Source organism: Prionailurus bengalensis, chromosome C2 (genome assembly GCF_016509475.1).
Source record: "Prionailurus bengalensis isolate Pbe53 chromosome C2, Fcat_Pben_1.1_paternal_pri, whole genome shotgun sequence".
Taxonomy (NCBI): domain Eukaryota; kingdom Metazoa; phylum Chordata; class Mammalia; order Carnivora; family Felidae; genus Prionailurus; species Prionailurus bengalensis.
Genome location: NC_057350.1, coordinates 83059553 through 83080616, shown reverse-complemented (window position 1 = coordinate 83080616; position 21064 = coordinate 83059553). Strand labels below are relative to the sequence as shown.

Genomic DNA, 21064 nt, shown 5'->3' with positions numbered 1-21064 from the left:
TATTAGATAATTTGCTGGATAGGAAGCTTAGAGAAAGAATATCTATAGCATGTTTCCCTTTTCTAAAATCTTTATGTACTCCTGTCATTGTAACCTATACTACTTAGAGTGTATCCATGTTATTGAAAATAGGACTTCTTTCCTCTCTTTCTCCTTACGTTTTCATTTATAATCATGCCTTTCTTAAAGCATTTGTTACCGTTAGTAAAATAAAATGATCCACTTTCATGCTCTTTATATTTTCTTGGTCTGTACAACTTTTGTGGTTTCTCTTAGTTGGGGGCAAAAATGAGGATCCCATCTCTTATCTGAATTGATTTGGATTAAAGTTTATGTAAAGAGAGGGGCTTATATCATTTTCTGTTTAAAAATGAGAGTATGTTTTCAAATACTTTTTTATTTCACTTAGGACAAAGTTGATGCTGGCTTGCCTACAGCAATTGTAAGTACACTTTAATCCTTTAAAGGTAAGCATTCTATTTCATTGGGTTTTCTTAGATTTATTCTTCTAATGTTCAGAGTTATTGCATAAATTATTATGATAATAAATCGTAAGTCATTTACTGCCAGTAATCAGGTTTAACATTTTTCCATATTGAATGTTCTCTTTCTAGTGTGTTGTTATTCTTCCATATAATGGAAGAATGGTTAGCCTTTTCCAGGTTTATTTATATGTGGTCCTCCCATGCCCAAGTAAATTTGCTCCCTCTGTGATTTGGCCTCCCTTTGGTTACAAGGGAGTGGAACACAGCATTTGGTGAAATCACTTTGTGGTAAATAGTACATTTAATAGTTCTGAACTCCATTGCCAGGCCTGCCAAATAGTAAATCTGTGGTGCGATTATAGAGAACCGGGGATATTGAAAGCACACTAGTGCCCTCTTTTCTTGAATACTTCCAGCTGCCTCCTGTAGCTTTCTTATTAGTTAGTTAATCGGTGAGGAAGTGGGCTGAAATTTGAATATTTCTGGTGCCTTTTAGCTCCTGTGAATAAACTGAAGGGCTTTATCAACCCCTTTCCCACACCTCATAGCTGGCTCTTGGTTGGGTAGCATAAGTGCCTCCTACTTTGTCTGGACCTCTGAGTTTTTTTTTTTTTTTTAAATTGCTTTAGAATAGAAGTGGTGTGTTTTTGCCTATAATGTTGAACATATGATATTTTGATATTGTTACCCTTAGAGTAAATTTAGAGGGATTCCCAGAAATAAAAGGTCCTGAGTTTCATTTCCCCTTTTGCCTCCTAGATGAAATTCTCCTTATTTATAATAGTTGGTATGTCATCTGGTGCCTAGAGGAAAGAAAACCAACAAATTCAACTCGCATTGTTTCAAGATCCTCGATGTAATATCTCAAAACATAATCTTCCCTTTTGTTCTCAGGCAGTGTCCAGTCTGATAGCAGTGGGTACATCTCATGGATTGGCTTTAATATTTGGTAAATTTTCTAAGTACTTTCTTTATTGTGAATCCTTTTATATTTTATATCTTTTAATAACAGTTTAATTGTAAACTTTATATTCTTGTAAAAAAAACAAAAACATAAACAGGAAGACTTGAAAAGTAGCAGTCAGTAGTTTTATAGTTAAAATTGCTTGACCCAAGTTGATTTTGTTGCTCATTGCAAGTTGATTTTCTTCTTTAAGAATTTATAAGTTATCATATCCTATCTTTTGATTCTACAGACCTAGACAGAAAGAATATAAAGTTGAAAGGGACCTTGGGTTGTCATCTTGTCTGCCTCAGTTTGTGGTGGTGGTGATTTTTGATTCTAAATCATATCCTAGCAGATCTTCAGGAAAAGAGATTCACAGGCTTTCCTAGTAACTCAAACTGACAATAAGTTCTTTTTTATTTACATTGTAAATTCCTCTAAATTGAAAATTTTCTAGCCCATAATCACATGTGTTTGTTGGTTGAGAATATAACATTCATTCATTTGTATGTTAGATGATAGTCTTAAGTATTTTCTCTTTCTTTTTCTACCTGAGACGAAATAACCCTAGTTTCATTACTCTTTGCTTTTGAATTTAGCACAATGAGCAGTACATTTTCTTCTGTTTTTTTTTTTAATTTAAAAACTGTTAGATAATATTTGTGTGGCAGTTTTAATTGTTCTCTTCTGAATCTTAAGTCTTTCGCATCTCTCCTAAATGGAATTCCCAATAACACTGTATTTTATTAAGGAATCTACAGGATTTGTAGAAGGATCACTTGGGAATACTTTAATAACAGTACTGCAATTTGATCTCTGTGGGGCTTACATCATTATTTACCGTATGAATGAAAAACTGGTTATTTTCCCTTGTTTTTGAGCAGTTTTTGAATTCCTACTTATAAATATTGAATTCCTATTCATAACAATTTGAATTCCTGTTTACAAATAATCTAAATTATCATGCGATTTTTCAAAGGTGATTGATTTAAATAGAGCTTTATTGTTTGGAGGTAGGAAGAATGGACACAAAAATATAATTCTTTTGAGAGTACTTTAGAATTGATTCTTTCAATAAATTTTTTTCTTATTTTATAATTGATCCGTGTTTATAGTAGAAAATTGAGATGAGCAAAAGATTAAAGATATAAAATAGCAGATTCCAGCATCCTGGAATAATCCCTGACATTTCTATATGGCTCTTTAATCTTTTATTTTGTACATGTGTGTGTATATGTACACATCTAAAATGGAATCATGTGAATTTGTAACCTGCTTTTTGTTATAATGAACATCTTTCCATGTAATTATGTATTCATCTCTAACATCATCTCTAATGGCTACACAGTATTCTTTTAAATGGACTCACCACAATTTACTTAACCATTTCCTACTATAGGTTGTTTCTAAACAAACAGTATAGCAATGAACATCTTTGTAACTGCATTTTTGTGCACCTGATTACTTCTTTAGGACAAATTCTTAAAAGTAGAATTACTTAACGTCAGAACATTTTATTTTTTTTTTATTTTTTCCAGGTTTTATACATTTAATGAATGAATGAATGAATGAATTAGGGTATGAACATTTTAAACACTTGTGATATAGCCTGATTGCTTCTGGGAAGTTTTAGCCACCTGCTGTCCTATCAGGTGTAAGAATGCTTATTTTCCTTTGGGAGCAGAATTGGTGTTAGATCAAAAGAATTTGGGGAAAGGATCTTACTTTTTAGGTCAGTCCTCTTTTACATGAGGTGGGTGAGAACCAGAGAGGTTAAGAGATTTGTACAGAGCCAAGTTCAGAATTAAGAAACACTGAATCCTACATCAGTGCATTTTCACCATTCTCAGCAAGTCTGTCCTGAGAGAAAAGGAGGCAAATTCCAAGATATATGAAGAAAAGAATAGAAGAACTAAGATGAATGAGGATCGAGTATAATGTGTATGTTGGTCTGTCAGCAGAATGCAAGTTGATTTTTTTGTTCTTGCTTACTAATGCTCACTTTTCCTCAACTCTGTCTGCTTTGACATCCCTTCCTTACCACAAAGTTATAGGAATATGTGTCTGTTTATAAGCAAACCCATGTAAAGCTACTGCGACAAATTAAAATGAATACTTTAAAAACCAACAGAAGAGTATGTGATGTCTTTTGCTACTGTCTCCTTAATTTCCTTGGGCCTGCTTCTTAATTTTTTAGGTCTCAACAGCTTTCTTTCTTTTTTAAAAAATTTTTTAATGTTTATTTATTTTTGAGAGAGAGAGAGTCAGAACTCGAGCAGGGGAGGGTCAGAGAGAAAGGGAGACACAGAATCCGAAGCAGGCTCCAGGCTCTGAGCTGTCAGCACAGAGACCGACACGGGGCTGGAACTCGGGAACCATGAGATCATGACCTGAGCTGAAGTCGGACACTTAACTGACTGAGCCACCCAGGCGCCCCTCAACAGCTTTCTTGTAGATATGATGAAACAGTAATCTTTCTCTACAGTCTCATGCAAGAGAAAGTATGCCGAAGTGAATATTTCGAGAAAGGATGATAATATTCTGGTTATGCTTTGGGGTTTTAAGCATGCAGTTATTAACTTTTTGTCATTATTTTTGGAGAATCAGATTATTTGGACAGTGAGTTTTAACAAATGGATTGAAACTCATTTTAATGGCAGTAACAAATGTCAGAATAATGATATTATGAAGTGTCTAGATTAGAGGTCGGGTTAAATCTGGTCTTGTTTAAATATCTTTGGTGATTGTAGGAAAAATGTAGCAGAAGAATTATGTTTGTTTTAAGTAACATTACTTTCTTTTTGGATTAGAGGTGGGTCATTAAAATAGTGATAATTATAAGCTTCTTAGAGGTGATGTATGTTGCCTATTCTTACGGACTGTAGGTATATGATATTTATTATATATCTTGGTTCTTATCTATTATACAGGATCTCAAAAATTCAAATCTTTGTAAAGATGTGTCTCTATTCCGGGGCTCTCAGTTTCCTATTTTGGGGGATTGTTAGTATACTTTCATAGATTATCTTTTTGAAGTTGTTTTTACTTCTACCAAACTTACTGGACTTGGATTTACTTATTGTACTATAATTTGAATATTGTGCATTTTCTCTTTGCCATAACCAATATCTGAATGTAATCGTAAATCAGTTAATCACGTTTAGTATCATTCCCAGAAATAACTAAAGGTTGTCACTTATACTTTTGAAATTTTACCTGTCTTTTCTCTGAACTTTTGACTGATTTCTTGCTTTTCTCTTTCTTTTGATCTTTTCTCCATGGATTCAAAGGAAAAGGTATAGTAATTTTGGTTTGCATGAGTGACTGTTTTTCTTTTGACCTTTTTAGTGTTGAAAGAGAATGCTGTCAGTTACAGTTGGTGCCCTTTTATGAACTGCTTACTAAAAAAAATCCAGCTAACAAACTGGTTAAAGCAGGGATTTGTTAAAAATTATAAAGATATGTGTACCTTCAGTGTTTTATTTTAATTGAAAATATACAAATATTCATTTTCTCCTTAATCCTTTGATACAGTCCAAAGACTTTTCTTTGAGTTTGTATCTGCCAGTTGGAAGTCTGCGGCTCTTTTTTGGAATAACCTGCATTAGTAATGAGTCATATAAAATTTGCACTTTTACTTAAAAGAAAAAATGGTAAAAGCTTAGGCACCTGTGAATCAGTTGAGGAGTGATTACAGGTTACAGATTTTTACAAAATCTGTAAAAATTACAGATTTTTACAAAACAACTCTTTAATCTTCTCCAGTTGTCTTGTCCACATCTTATTACGGGACAGATTTTCAAAGAAACACCTTTACCAAGTTTTTTTTGTGAGCATTAATTTACTTTTCATGGAAACAACTTTTTTTTTGGTCACTGTATTTCATCAGTTAACATATTGTTTAATTTTTTAAAATCCAGTAACATTACGGTGGTATGAGCAGGTTTATAAATGAACACTGCTAACTTATTTGTAAGCGTCATCATTCTAGATGATAGCCAGTTAGCCATGGGGTTTCTCTGTATCCTGGGCTTCTTTCTTTCAGTGAGCTTTCCAGAGGGGATGAGCACTCCCAATTCTGTGTGTTGGTTAGGTGGAGGACAGGTAAAGTGCTTCACCTGTTTTGTGATCATTGATGAAACATATTTTATAATACCTCTTCTCTTTTCTTTTGGTCTTAGAGAATATTTTAATATGCACAAAGGGTAAGAAAAGAGTAGAATTAAAGAATGATGAATGCTGGCAATAAGAGAGCTCTATACACACAATTAAACTTGATTTCTTCTAGGATCTAGTTATTTCCTTCTTTGAAGGTCTTTGGGAACTAGTTAAAACAAATTAGGGATGGAGAAATAGAGGATGGGGTCAATTTTGGTATATGGAAAGAGCAGAAATTCTCTTGAAGTATGTTCAGATTTAGATTTTATGGCTATTACAGACTTTATACATTACTTGTGGCTTTTCTTTGCTATTTAGCACGTTACTCTTAAGCCCAGAATATGCTGAGGAGATCTGCCCTAAGCAAAGTATACTTTGAAAGATATACTAATAAACAGATATAATACATTGCAGTGTTTGTGATAACTAGACTTCACGTTGTCTTAATTGGCAAGCTATTATCATTCACAATAATTCCTTGCATTTGTACCATTTGATAGTTTTCACATTTTTCACAGGCATTTTCTTATTTAAACTCTGTGCCAACTCTGTGAAGTTTATGGGAAAACCGATAGTCTCATTTCATATTTCTTGCCTGGAGTTATTTGCTTTATAAGGACCCACTCAAGTTTTTTTGAAAACTAAGTTGAGAATGCCAACCAAATGTGATTTTATTTGGCTCTGTAAATGAAATTAGATGTACTGCTAATTTAATGGTTTCTCCCAACAATAGGCAAAGCAGACTTGGCGAGTAGGGAAAAATAGAATTTTTCCTTAAAAATTAAGGTGATCAAGAGCCCCCCTGGGGGAGTGCAATATGGAGAGCTCTGATTTTCATCTCTTACTTCTGTCCAGATCCTTCTGTTCTTTCCATATAACTTTAGAATTCAAGTGTTTGGAAGAGGTTTTATGTTTATTTTTACCAAATACCTTTTCCCAGAAGTGTCCAGAATAATCTGGGATAAAGAATGTTTAGTTACCTCAGTAGAAGAAACCTCTCCCATGAGATTCTGGTTTCTTCTTTACACAGAAATTCTCCCTTTTCTGAATTTCATCTAAATTGCTTGATAGGTTTATTACTTTGGTACCACAAATATAGAATGTATAAAGACAGCAATATGAACTAATAAATATCTTTGTGGAGTTAAAAACCAGGTTACATTTTATACACTATCTCCTCACTGCCATGCTTACCATATAAAGGAACATTATGAAGATAATGAATACGTTGTAAAAATCAAGGGAAAAAGTTGAGAATGCTTTCATTAACACAGTCCTGTGGGATGTAAACTTCATACATACTTCAGGAATGACCAAGTTTGATAATTTGGTCCCCTTTCTTAGCTGGTTTTTAGTACGCAGGATCCATAGTCAGGAAAGGAGAGTCCTGTTTGGGTTTTTTAATCTAGAAGTTTTTCTTTCCCTCTTTTTATTTCCTCTCTTAATGGTATGGTAATTCTTTATCGTTTTCCTTAATTTTATTCTTACTCTCCTTGAGTTATAAGAATACTTAAAATAGTCTAATGTGTGAACTTTGCTAAATCTGAAAGCAGTAGTATCTTTAAGTATTGGTGGATCAGAATGTGTACAGTTTGGATCTCAAAGCACAAAGGATCCCAGCAGGATGCTATTCAATCGCTTTTCTGTACCTGGAAGGCAGGTAGCCCAGACTTAAGGGGCTTCTTTGTGAGGCTGATAAGGAATGTTTGTCTTTGTCTGCCTTTCATTCCGTCTGTTGCCTACATGCAGGACCCAAATAGGGTATATATATATAGAACACTGTTGCCTAACCATCCTGTCTTGACAGTTTGCAAAATAAGATACATGGATAATCCACTAACTGTAAAAGGCAGCCCTGACAAGATAAGATCATGGAAAACACTATTTTAGGCAGGCAGTTTCAGTAAAGTAAAATAAAATGAGGTGTCATGTTCAGAGTTGGGAAAACTGAATAAAGGACATTTTAATAATTTGCATCAAATTGGGAGAGAGAGGAAAAGAATTTAAGTAAAGAAAAAGTAAGGGGAAAAAATCAGTAATTATAATAATTCTAGATGTGGGTAAAGATAATGACTTTTTAAGTACATAAGACCTTGTATATTTATGAATTTTCTTCCTTTTTGAATATTCATCTTAGAAGGCTGAAATCTAAAATAATTTCAAGGGTGCCTGGCTGGCTCAGTCGGAAGAGCATGCAGCTCTTCAGTTCTGAGTTCAAGCCCCATGTTGGGTGTAGAGATTACTTAAATAAAAACTTTCAAAACATAAAAAAATAAGATGGTTTCAGAAAACACTGAATATTTTCTGTATGTCAGATATGATACATCCATTAATTGTGTCAGAGCTCCTTTGGTAGGTGAGGATTGCTATTTGCGCAGTTTAGGAACACAGAAAACTGTATAGTATTCACTTTGGACAAGCAAAAGGTCTACATGGTATTACTACCTAGATCTGAGAATGAGTATCTTTAGGGTCTTTCTGGTAATTAGTTTTACCCTTACAGACAGAAGATTTGCAAATGTGGAAGCTATTCAGATGATTGTCAGGTGCCTCTTGAGTGCAAGGCACCAGGCTTGGTATTCTGGGAATGTTAATTCACTCATGATCTTAGCCCTTAGAGAGAACATAGTCTAATAGTGGAAGTAAGACATACTTATCTCCAGAGAGTAGCATGTAAGTAGTTAAGGGAGGCACAAGCAATTGCCAAATGAGGTCATAGATTGCCAAATAGGTCATGAGGTTCTATGCAAATATGGTGAGTTTTCCCCCCAAACAGTTAAAATTTGTAGATATGCCTTTTTTTTTTTTTTTTTTTTTGAGAGAATGAGCATGTGGGACCACAGGTGCGTGTGGGGAAGGGGGCAGAGGAAGAGGGAGAGAGAATCTTAAGCAGGTTCCACGCCAGTGTGGAGGCCCAGAGGGGGCTCGATCCCATGACCCTGGGATCAGACTTGAGCCGAAATCAAGAGTTGGACGCTTAACCAACAGAGCCACCCAGGCGCCCCTGTAGGTGTGACTTCGTAAATTTTTTATTTCATTGTTTTCAAGTAGGTACAATAATGAACTCTATACAAAATAAGCGTTGCCTATGAGAACATTAGAGGAATTTCTTTTAATTATTAAATAATAAATTTAAGTACCTCCTGGAGAAAATCAGAGGTGATTGAGGCAAGATCCTTGCCCTTAAGTAACTTAATCTAGTAGAGATTTGAATTATTTGCTTTTAGCATATCAAATGTTGGTGCTTGAAAAATAAGTAGTTTAAATGTTTACTCTGTAATTTTCTTTGCATTGTTAATTTCCTTAGGAAACCTTTTCTTCATGGGTAATATAAATGTAAATTTCAGCCAAATTCCAAATTAATAAATTTTGATATTTGAAATTTTAAAGCTACTTTAAAAGATGGTATTCTCTGTAACCTCGCATCCTGAAAACAGCAGGAAATACAATTGTAGAATGAGACAGATGAAAGATAGTTGGTTTGTTCAAAGACCTACAGATACTTATGGATTTTTTCACTTATTGTTAGCATGTTCTACATTATGCTTATTTGTAGATAACTGGTTTTTTTATTCTTTTTTAAATTGTTTTAACATTTATTTATTATTGAGAGACAAATAGGCACAGAGCATGAACAGGGGAGGGGCCAAGAGATGGAGAGACAGAATCTGAAGCAGGCTCCAGGCTCTGAGCTGTCAGCACAGAGCCCAACATGGGCTCAAACTCACAAACTGCGAGATCATGACCTGAGCCAAAGTCGGATGCTTAACCGACTGAGCCATCCAGGCTCCCCTTTTCTTCATTCTTAGTGTCTAACTCAATGCCCAGCATCTAGTAGACACTCAGTAAATACATTAAAATGAATGTAGCTTCATCATATGGTTCTTGTGATTGTTGCTACCTCCCAAGTCTTTAAAAACAAGCTAATACTATATTTTTTTTCAATCTTCCATTTCTTTCACCTGATTTTATATGTTGTTTTTTAGATCAGAATCAAGCTTTGCGACTCTGTCTGGGGAACACTAGTGTTGGAGGTCAGTATGGAGCCATCTCTGCCCTCAGTATCAACAACGACTGCTCAAGACTTCTCTGTGGCTTTGCTAAGGGACAGGTAAACGTGAACTTTATTTTATCCATATTTACAAGTAAATAGCTTTTATAAACCAACCTGGCTGTGACACCAAAATTTACTTCCTTAGAGTAGTGTAGATAGTTGTTGCTGCTTTTTAAATATACTATATTCTGCTTTCTGTCTTCTCATCGCTGTGTTACTGGATAGCTCTTTGGGTATTGCTTTCTACTTACGAAACTAGCAGTAAGGTTTGGCCTTTCTCATCTTCTGACTTATACATCACTAGTTAGTTTGGCAGTAAGCCTTTCCTATAAGGTTTACCATTGCTAAAGAGATTGACTCATTAAAGAAGTTTTTTACTTGTCTCAGTATAAGAGCAATATTTGAAATCTGAAGGGAAAAGTAGGTTGGGCAGGATGAAGGGAAGATGAAGACAGAACAAAGGCCCTGTGCTTTAATGGATCTGCAATCTTCAATTATGTTTCAACTTCATAGTTCTTTGCCTGCAATGTTTATAGACCAGGGATGGATTATTTCAGCCAGAAGGCAGGATACTTAAGTCCAAAAAAGAGCAATAAATTGGTTTTTGAAGCATTTAGTTGTCTTGTAGATCACGATGTGGGATTTGGCCAGTGGAAAACTTCTAAGATCAATAACAGATGCTCATCCTCCAGGAACAGCAATATTGCATATTAAGGTAATATCTTTGCTTACTTTGTCTGATCATTTTAGTTATTATGCTTTTGAATGCATCTTTAAGCACATTTCTTTATAAACAGAATCCTTGAAAATGAAGTTTTTTTTTTTACTAGCCCAATGGGATGTTTTCCAGGTTAGAACTGAAGATGGGCTAGCCTATTGTATAGATGAGTAGCAGAAAGAGAACATTGATGTGATCCTGGACCACAGGTTGTCAGTAGACAGGCATTACCCTGCTGAAAACTCATGGGGAGATTTAAAAAGGTCTTTTTACCCACCAGCATTGCTCTGTGACACTTGGTTGAGAATTACCCGAGGTTCAAGGCACCAACTGTGAAAGAACCAAGGTTCGCGTTATGTTTAAAAATGCATCTGTTGGTTTATTTTCTTTCAGGCCTCTAAGGGAAAAGCATTAAGATTTGCATCTTGGGCTTTCTCCTTACAATCTGAAAAAAATAAACCAACCTAGGTAACAGATTTCATTTATAAATACAATGTGAACTTTGGATTTTGTATGCTGTCAAGCCCATGTTCAGAAGCATAAAAGGTAAAGGACTGTAACTGGGGAAGTCTAAAATCAGATCTTCTAGATTTTAATCATGTACACATTTGGTTGCTTAGCTGAGCAGACCTCTCTTATCCATACATATGCTTTTTAAAGTCTGTAAGCATCTGGAGTTTATGTGTCTGCATCTAGGTTAGTTACATAAAAGTCTTTTGTGACAGAGCAGCATTGAAGCATTTAGTAACAACGAAAACAACCAGACCAGTAAAAGTAGAATTTCTCCTCTTTCTGAACATCATGGCAATTTTTCTTGACCTCCTTTCCTATGGTATGTGCCAACTTCTAAAATGTTATAGTTGTTTGTTTTTATGTCTTACATCCTTTAATAGATGAAGATTTTTGAAACTAGAATCTGTTTTTCATTTATTTTTGTGTTATGCATGGTAGCTGCTCAATAAATGTTTGCTTGAAGGAATAACTAATTGGTGGTGTTTGTAAAAGGATAGTCCATTTACAGCAAAAAGCAAAATCCTTGAGAGAAACAATAGGAAACAGAAGAGATACAGGCCGACAGGAAAGAGAGGAATACAGCCGAGGTGAAAAGCATAGAAGTCAGGAGTACCTGGCTCAGTTGGTTGAGCGTCCAACTCTTGATTTCAGCTCAGGTCATGATCTCACAATTTGTAACATTGAGTCCCACATCAGGCTCTGTGCTGGCAACATGGAGCCTGCTTGGGATTCTTTCTCTCCCTCTGTCTCTTTCCCTGTCCCATTCACACACGTAGGTGCACACGTGTTCTCCCCACCCCGTCTCTCAAAATAAACTTAAAAGCATAGAAGTAGTAGCCATTGTTTTGCTTGAGATTGGGCATTGCAGTAAGAAGTAGCAAGTGATGTATATGGTTGAATACTTCCTGGGTCTTGGATTGACAACGGCCATGTGTGCTTTAGTACTCTTACTCATTGTTCTCCAAACTTAACCCTGTGTACCATCAATAACAATTTGGGATTACATCCTTTATATATATATATATATATATATATATATATTTTTTTTTTTAAGAAATAGTATGAATGTACTACTGTACTAATATTTAAGTACATTACAAAACACATACATATAAGTAGAAGACTAATAAAACTGCAAGTTCAACTGCTTTTCCTACATTCCAGGTATATACCTCCCACTCTGGCAGTTGCTCAGCTAGGAGAGTTGAGAGCACAGGTGTGGGTCTTCTTTGTTATGGTTGTGTGTGGGGTTGAGGAAAAATAATTTTACAGTAGCCTCCGGTACCTCAACTGTCCCTGACTAAGAGGATGAAGACATGTGCTTTGGGATGGCTTACCAACCTATGGGGTTAGGGAGACTAGTCACTATAAATGACTCAGGTTACTCACTTTTGTATCATACAGCATTCATATTTACCATACCTCATAAGCCCTTAAGGCTGTCATTGTGAACATTATTCGTTATTTTGGGTTTTCCAGAGTAGGTAATAATAACTGAAGTATACCCTGTCAAAGATCAGGTGGAAGCACATTTTTGGTAGAGTTACATAAAAAGTTCAACTATTGGGGTGCCTGGGTGGCGCAGTCGGTTAAGCCTCCGACTTCAGCCAGGTCACGATCTCGCGCTCCGTGAGTTCGAGCCCCGCGTCGGGCTCTGGGCTGATGGCTCAGAGCCTGGAGCCTGTTTCCCATTCTGTGTCTCCCTCTCTCTCTGCCCCTCCCCCATTCATGCTCTGTCTGTCTCTGTCCCAAAAAAAAATAAATAAACGTTGAAAAAAAAAAAGTTCAACTATTTTAAATGGGTTAATTCTTCAGTTATATAGAAAACATATTCAAATTTATTTCCCAAAGATAGCAAATATCTTTCACTGTGTCTTTGTTCTTGGAAACTAGACAACTGCAAATGTATCCAGTGTATCCTATTCAGTTTAATAGCATGTTAGAAAAAGTTAACATTAAGAAACCAAGTGGAAAACTTTAGGGCTTATATGAGTCATAGTTGTTTTTTTTTTAATTTTTTTTTTTTACATTTATTTATTTTTGAGAAACAGAGTGAGACAAAGCGTGAACGGGGGAGGGGCAGAGAGAGAGGAAGACACAGAATCTGAAGCAGGCTCCAGGCTCTGAGCAAGCAGTCAGCACAGAGCCTGATGCGGGGCTCAAACCCACAAACTGTGAGATCATGACCTGAGCTGAAGTCAGGCACTCATCCGACTGAGCCACCCAGGCGCCCCTATGAGTCATAGTTTTTATTTTTCTTTTATCCTGATCGAAGGTGGTTTTACTTTTTTAAAGCCTCAGTTTTTTGAAGACAGTGAGTCATTTTTATTCTGAGTATTTAGGATGATGAGCTAAATCAAGTTTAGGTGATTTCAAATGCTATTGAATATGTTTGTTTTTAGATTTTTAAAATGTGAAAGTTTTTTCCCTTACCTTTTTGATACTTGACTGGTTGTTGAAAAATTTGTAAGAAATTAATTTCTTCTCTGTTTAGTTTACAGATGATCCAACTCTTGCAATTTGCAATGACAGCGGAGGCTCTGTTTTTGAATTGACATTTAAGTAAGAGACTAATGGACATTTGTTGAGAAATCAAATCAAAAGACTAACTCTGGTTTAATGACTTGAAGTTAAACATGAAGAGGTCTGGAAAACCCATGTGATTGAAAATAGGTTATGTCTGTATATTATCGTGACCTGGGAGGCATTTGGAGCTCCAGGCCTGGTGTCCCAAAATTCTATCTCAGTAGGTCTGAGTTGGGATGCTGAACTCTTCCCCAAGGAATTCATATGAGCTGTCAGGCTTAGGAAGCATAATTCTGGAGTATGTCACTAATTTTGGTTTAGGCTTCAGGTCTGGGTGATTATAACCCTAACAGACAGGTGTAGAAAGGTTTTTATTACCTTCGAATTGCCCTATTTCTCTTTAAGAGTAAAGACTGTTTGGATACATGGGAGAATAATTATAAGGCAGAATTTTAAAAAAGAAGTAGAACATGAAATTCAATGTGTACTGTGTTTCCATAAGTTTTCAGAGTAAGGATTATGTTTCTTATATTTCTTATACTTTCTAACACTGCTAAGCACAAGGTAATTGCTTACAAAGTACTGTTAATTCTGCTAATATTTGTTGAGCATCTCCTATGGGTGGACATTGTTCTAGGCACCAGACTTGCAGCTGTGAACCAGACAAGGTTGCTCCTCTGATAGAACTTACTTTCTAGTTGGGGCTGGGGTAGGGATACAGACAATAAATGAACACATAAATGAGGTAAGTTCAGATAGTTATGAGTGCTGTGAAGAGAATAAGACCAGTCAGCTTGCTGGAGTGCACCTGAAGATAATTCAGGAAGGTGACACTTGAGCAAACACCTGAATGATAATCTGGTCAACAAATGCAAAGAAGTGTTCTAGGCAGAGGGATGTTCGAGCACAAAGGCTTGAAGCAAGCACAAATTTGGCTTGCTAGAACAATGGGAAGAAGGCAGTTGTGGCTGGAGCGTGACTTTGGCAGTAGTGGGAGAGCAGTGAAGGTAGGAGCCAGATCATACAGGAACTTTTAAAAAATTGTAAAGAGTTTGGATTTTATTTTATGTACAGCGGCCAGGCATTGGGCTGTTTTTAGGAGAAGAGTGATAAATCTGACTTCTACATTACAGAGATTGTGTTGCTGTCTTACGGAGTTAGATTGTTGGAGGCAAGAATAGGAGTTAGGAGGCTACTGTAATAGTCCATGCTTGAGATGGTAGTGTCTTGAATCTCATTACTAAATCAATTCTGAGTGTTTTGGTTACATTTGCAGGAGAGTGATGGGAGTGAGAACGTGTGAATCTAGGTGTCTGTTCAGTGGTTCCAAGGGTGAAGTTTGCTGTATTGAGCCTCTTCATTCTAAGCCCGAGTTGAAAGATCATCCCATCACACAGTTTTCCTTATTGGCCATGGCATCCTTAACAAAGGTCAGTGTATTTAGAAGGTGAAACTCATAACTTTTAGAGGCTTTGAATACCCAAAATAGAAAATTATAAACATTAAAAATAAATTTTTCTTCTAAAGATACTGGTCATTGGATTGAAACCATCCTTGAAAGTGTGGATGACTTTTCCCTATGGACGGGTGAGTAAACCTCTCCATCTTATTAGCAAAAAGACCAATCCAGGAGGGGGAAAATGACTTGTATGTGGTGAATTCTGTGAGATTGTTAGAAAATGAGGTAGAATGGAAGTCACTGCCCAAAGATCATTTGTCTGGACTTAACCTTCATGTGACCAAAGCAGCATAAACTGGTGACTAGAGTGGTGTTCTGGGATCATGAGACTTTTAATTTTCTACCTTTATTGTTTTAAGTTGTTCTCTCATAAACAGCTGCTGCTTTGCTACTGAACTACACATAGAGAACACCCCATCATAAGATCTAGCATAAATTGCTACTACTTGTGCTTTCTTTGGCTTCTGCCTAGTATTTTACTTTGGGGGATGATACTTCCCAGAATCGATTATGAATACCCCAGTTTCCTTTTCTTTTCCTGCTTGGTTGTTTTCAGAGAGTTGTGATCTTCCAGTGTATATGTGAGGAGAGGTATTGATAGGATGAGATGGAGAACGATGGTACAGAGCCAAGACTAATTGCAAACCCAGTGCCGATACTGAGGGAGATCACTCTTCTGTTTGTTTGTTGGTACTCTGTATATCTCTGGGTCCCTGGGGAAGCAGATCTGCTCTTTCAGATGGTGCAGCTAGCTTAGATTTTTATTAACATTTCTTACCTAAGAAACCTAAGCTTCCCTGGCTAAGTGAGGTTTATCATGGTGGTATGTGTTTGCATCTTCCTAATGTCTTTTATCGTTTTTACCAATGTTAACATTTTCAAAAAAAGAAACAGAATTTTACATTGAACACCTGTATGCCTACTAGCTAAATTCTGTTATTAATAGCTTACTTTATTATATATTTAGCCATCTCTCTGTCCACCCATCACTTATTTTAAATGTATTTCCAACTAAATTGCAGAAGTAAACACTCTTTTGCCTAAATATGCAACATGCATTATTATGTTTAGCTAGAGTTGAATATTTGTTTCTCCTTTGGTGTAGAATTTACTTGCAATGGAATGCATACATCTTGAATATACATTTGCTGAACATTAACAAATATATATACTTTTGTAGCCCAAACCTCTGTCAAGATTAGCATCAACCCAGAAAGTACCCTCATGACACCTCCCAGTCAGTTCCTGCTTCACTGGAATTGTAATGAGAAATTGGGAGATGTTTTATCAAGGAACAGTAGTCAGATGCTGTTTTTAATTAATTTTCTCTTTTTCTTGCTGTCTGTTAACTGTGATGGTTTGTTGTTTTTTTGTTTTTTTTGGCCTTCTCTTCACTTAGATGGATCCTTCCAGTGTTCCGTTGCTGGCCTGGCACTTTGTGGCAGTACATAATTACGTGAATCCCATGCTTGCCTTCTGCAGAGGAGATGTTGTTCATTTTCTGTTGGTAAATCCTGATATGATACTAGATTTGTTAAAAAGTCTTTTATCATAATATTTTTTCCTGATTTACCAGTGATTTAATATTGATTGTGTCAAAGAAATATGCTATTATAATTCTTTGGAGAGAGAGTGACCATTTATTTTAATTTAGGGCTTTAGTGATTAACACAGAAAACAACTGATCACCTCAGCTCCATGCCCCTTCATGGTGTATTCCTCAGTTCTAACTCCTTTGACCAACAAATAATGGTTTATGTGTATGTATAAATATATGATGGGGCGCCTGGGTGGCGCAGTCGGTTAAGCGTCCGACTTCAGCCAGGTCACGATCTCGCGGTCCGGGAGTTCGAGCCCCGCGTCAGGCTCTGGGCTGATGGCTCGGAGCCTGGAGCCTGTTTCCAATTCTGTGTCTCCCTCTCTCTCTGCCCCTCCCCTGTTCATGCTCTGTCTCTCTCTGTCCCAAAAATAAATAAACGTTGAAAAAAAAAAAATTTTAAATATATGAATGTACATGTGTCTATTAAAGGCTTACCTATCTACATATGCTGTATTTATTAGACAACAGGTATCATTGGTCACGTTCTGTGTTCTCTACACTGACATAGGAACAGTTGAAGGAAGTCTCAAACATTTCTTCTTTCACATAACTTCAAGTATTGTTTGAGAGACAAAACCAGTATGCTCATTACTACTAGGGAGACCACTATGTTTAAGGATTCAGCTATGTGACGAGAACTAAAAGTTGATGTAAGTTCAGAGTATGGAGAGATTTGTACGGACTGGGTAGGCCCTGTTAAGACTCTGTGAAGGATATATGGCCAATATCACAGGAGGGGTGGGTATGCATATTGGGAGAAATAAGATGAACTGAAGTTATAGAGGTAAGAATGTCTGCATAGTCTCTTCTTGGGTTTCCTAGCTCAGTGAAGCAAGGACATAACTGTTCACCTAGTTTCTCCAGCTAGAAACCTAGGGGTTGCCTTTCACTTCCCTTTCTCCTTTCATTTCTGCTTCTTCACTGCTTCCTTTTGACTCTGTCTCCAACATCTCCTGAATTTACTCCTTTTTTTTTTTTTTTTTTTTTTTTTTTTTACTCCCCCATGGCTGCTTCCCTAGCCTAAACCACTGACATTTCTTTTAGCTGTGGCTCTGGCAGAGCTTTCTAACCAGGTGCTAGCCTTGGTGTCTTCGCATATGCTCTCACCTCTGCCAGGGAAGCTCTGTGCTCTCTTCCGCTTTATCCTACCTAAATAATGATTAACATTGTCTTCCCTGACTTCCTGAACTGTTCCCTGCTATGTACACCCATAAGACCTTCTGTGTTCTCCTTTGGTAATATTCAGCACTTTTAAAATTACATGTCTAATATTTTTCTTCATCATTAGAGTGAAAGCTCCATAAGTCTAAGGATTCCAGCAGTGAGGATAGTGCCTATATGTAGTCGATGCTTAATAAATGTTTAATGAGAGTGAGAAACCTGTGGAAAATAAAGTTGAATATATGGTGTAGATTTTTATTCGGTGTGGCAAACAAAAGCCTGTGTACCAAATCTGGCCAACTGCTTGATTTTTTTTTTTTTTTTAATTTTTTTTTTCAACGTTTTTATTTATTTTTGGGACAGAGAGAGACAGAGCATGAACGGGGGAGGGGCAGAGAGAGAGGGTGACACAGACTCGGAAACAGGCTCCAGGCTCCGAGCCATCAGCCCAGAGCCTGACGCGGGGCTCGAACTCACGGACCGTGAGATCGTGACCTGGCTGAAGTCGGACGCTTAACCGACTGCGCCACCCAGGCGCCCCCTGCTTGATTTTTTAAATAAAGTTTTATTGGAACACAGTCATGCCCATTTGATTATGTATTATTTGTGGCAGCTTTCACACTACAGTGGCAGGAATGAGCAGTTGTTACAGGACTGTATAGTCCACAGAACCTAGAATATTTATTACGTGGCCTTTTACAGAAAAAGTTTGGTGACCCCCTGATCTAGTTTACATAATTGGCCTAGATTGGTAATGAGGAGTTGTCACAGGTTCTTAGGTAATTCAAGAGATAAAGATGTGATTAAAGTGGTATTTTAGGAAGATCAATGTAGAAGTAGGAGAAAGAATAGATTATAGGTGGTAGCAGGGAAATGGAGGGTTTTGTTCTTGTGTCAAAGCAGGTGTGAGGTTTTTAGACCAGGATGCTTGGTTGCAGTGAGAGTTAGGGATGACATTTTAAAGGAAAGATGAAGCTTATCTTACTGCATCTGGAAACTGAAGGACATGAATGAAACATTGTGATTCTGACTTTGCATTTTAGAAGCATGAACTGTTTGAAAGGTTAGGGTTACTGAGGATTTGAATGTATTGAGATAGAAGTGAAGGTGTGATTCTTAAGTGTTCTCTCAGGGAATGTCCTCTGGGCAGATGGCAATCCAGGTCTGCAGTGCAAGTGAGAATTTCAGAATAGAGATGTAGTTGAAGCTGTGAAGATCAAAAGCCAGAGCATACGTAACCTTGGTGGGCACTCACAAGGGAAAGGAAAAAAAAAAAAAAAAGTCAAGAAAGAATGTTCCAATAAAGGCACCCAGAGGTAGAAGGGGAAGTAAGATGGTATGGCGTCACACGGGAGACATAGGAAAGGTTTCTGGACCTGTGTCAGTTTCAGGGTAATAGCATTATTAAATAAAGATCAAGGGGGAAGACTGAAGATAAGACCACTGGATATGCAAATGTTCTTGATTAGAAACTTTCCAGAGGACTGAATATCAATGGAATGGAGGTGGAAGCCACAGTGTAGAGCCTTGTTAAAGAAATGGGTGTGTAGGAGAACAAATTCACATAATCATTGCATTTAGCCAAAAGAGGAAAGACAATGATTAAATGTCTGTAAGAAACAAATCAAGGAAAGGCTTTTTGCTTTTGTTTTTTAATTTGAAGATAGAAAAGTCAGAAACATGTTGGATAGCAAAAGGAAAAGGGCCCTTTAAAGGGAGTGTGAATGAATATGCCAGCAAGGGAGGGGTAATATTAAACAGTGGTGGAGGGGGTGGGATTTAGAGTGTATAGAAATGAAGGGATTTTCTTTAGCAAGGGCTCCAGTGAATCTTAGGAGAATAGGTAACGCTGGCATTATTGTTTGTTTGTTTGTTTGTTTGTGTGTGAAACACTTTCAGCATATGCCAAATAGGGAACAATTTGGTGCTTATTTTCATTTTTCAAAGGAGGAAACTGAGAAAGAGTAAGTGATTGGCCCTCGGTCACACAGCTATAATAGTGGAGCTGAAACACATTCTCCTTCTGCTAGAGTATCATTTCTTACAGGGGAAGTGACTTAGTGAACCAAAGATGAGAGAACATGAAGGGCCTGCATTAAGAGGTCTCAGTTGTTAAGGTGTCTGGAGAGGTCAACACTGTAAGTGATTGGAGCAAAGAGACATTGGGGCTTAAAGGGAAAGAGAAATTGGGGCTTAAAGGGAAAGGAAGACATCTAGAACACTACTATGGGGGAGTGTAAGAGAACCCAGGTTGGATGGGATGTCATGCATTTCAGGAGGGTTGGATTACTACTGTGTCTCTTTTTCAGTGCTCTGTCACCTTGGAGTAGAAGTAGAGAAAGCAAATTATAAGGATGATTAAAGATTACAGACTGTATGTACACATACGTTAATAAAATATTGACACTTGAGCTTCTCTTGGGAAATTTTGGGTCTATTTGAGCTGTAATAGCATACTTCAGGAAAGTCTAGTTTTGTCACAGCCTCCTTCTTGTTTGTTTTTTTTTTTTTAATGACCTGTTTGACTATCACGCCATGTTGTCAATCCCATTTTATGCTTAACTCTAGCTAAGTACAGTCACTGATGGGATGAAGTTAGTTTGTTCTGAATTATAGTAGAGTGAAAATACATGAAGTACTGACAACTAGACCACTGTCACATATGCCTTGGATTTCACTACAGATCATGGTGTGAATGTTTTTTTTTTAATTTGCGTAATAGTTTCTGTAGTTGCCAATATTTCTGGGCTTATCCATAATGTGAATGGAAATCATTTTCTAGGTGGAGTATAATTAAGTACCTAAAAACAAGTCCCTCAAAAAGCAGCTGGTGTTTAGGTGGTTTTTATTTCATCATCAGGTGAAGAGAGATGAGTCTGGAGCAATACATGTTACTAAGCAAAAGCATCTTCACCTCTACTATGACCTCATCAACTTCACCGTGAGTATTATTCACATTGATGTGCCCCATTCATTTCATGTAATTGTTTTGAGTTCGTGGTGTATTTGAGCTACCAGGATTTCTGTCATGAACCATGACCTTTAGGATTATGTAAAATATGGACAGAAGTGAAGTTCTGTTTATACTGAATGGAGTCTGAGTTTGGTGTGATGCCATCATATTTTTAATTGCCTTTCAGCCTTATGTCCTGTTGAACACCGACAGGATTAGGAAAAGTTTTCTTTGATGTCCTGATTAGTTCAAAGGGGTGTTCAGAAGAATTTGGGTGAATTTCTTAAAGATCATTGCCTGGCTTTCTTGGTAAACACACTTTTGTACTTTTGGGCTTATCCTAATTGGTTCAGGAGTTTATGTAATTCTTTTTTCGTGGCTAAAAGCTTAGCAGAATTTTCTCTATACGATACCTCTCAGTCCTTCCTGAGCAACTTGTTGGTTTAAAAAAAGAGAGTATGTCTTTTTTGTATCAAATTTTATCTTTTCTT

At 36.8% G+C, this 21064-nt stretch overlaps 1 protein-coding gene across 9 annotated transcripts in view; it reads left to right on the top strand.

Moving 5' to 3' along the window:
- The window catches only part of VPS8 (VPS8 subunit of CORVET complex), a 254914-nt gene that overhangs the window by 27027 nt on the left and 206823 nt on the right, over positions 1–21064 (top strand). For 6 of the 9 annotated variants that reach the window (XR_006299413.1, XR_006299414.1, XM_043594692.1 and 3 more), the window contains exons 6-15: positions 410–442; positions 1380–1434; positions 4722–4727; positions 9576–9700; positions 10272–10358; positions 13369–13436; positions 14677–14830; positions 14928–14987; positions 16259–16366; positions 20481–20561. Coding sequence is in view for 7 of the 9 variants with exons in the window: in XM_043594692.1 (XP_043450627.1) it covers positions 410–442; positions 1380–1434; positions 4722–4727; positions 9576–9700; positions 10272–10358; positions 13369–13436; positions 14677–14830; positions 14928–14987; positions 16259–16366; positions 20481–20561 (777 nt within the window). In the remaining 2 variants the exon portion in view is untranslated. The remainder of the gene's footprint in view (positions 1–409; positions 443–1379; positions 1435–4721; positions 4728–9575; positions 9701–10271; positions 10359–13368; positions 13437–14676; positions 14831–14927; positions 14988–16258; positions 16367–20480; positions 20562–21064) is intronic. The other 3 variants (XM_043594694.1, XM_043594697.1, XM_043594695.1) reach the window with 2 other exon arrangements.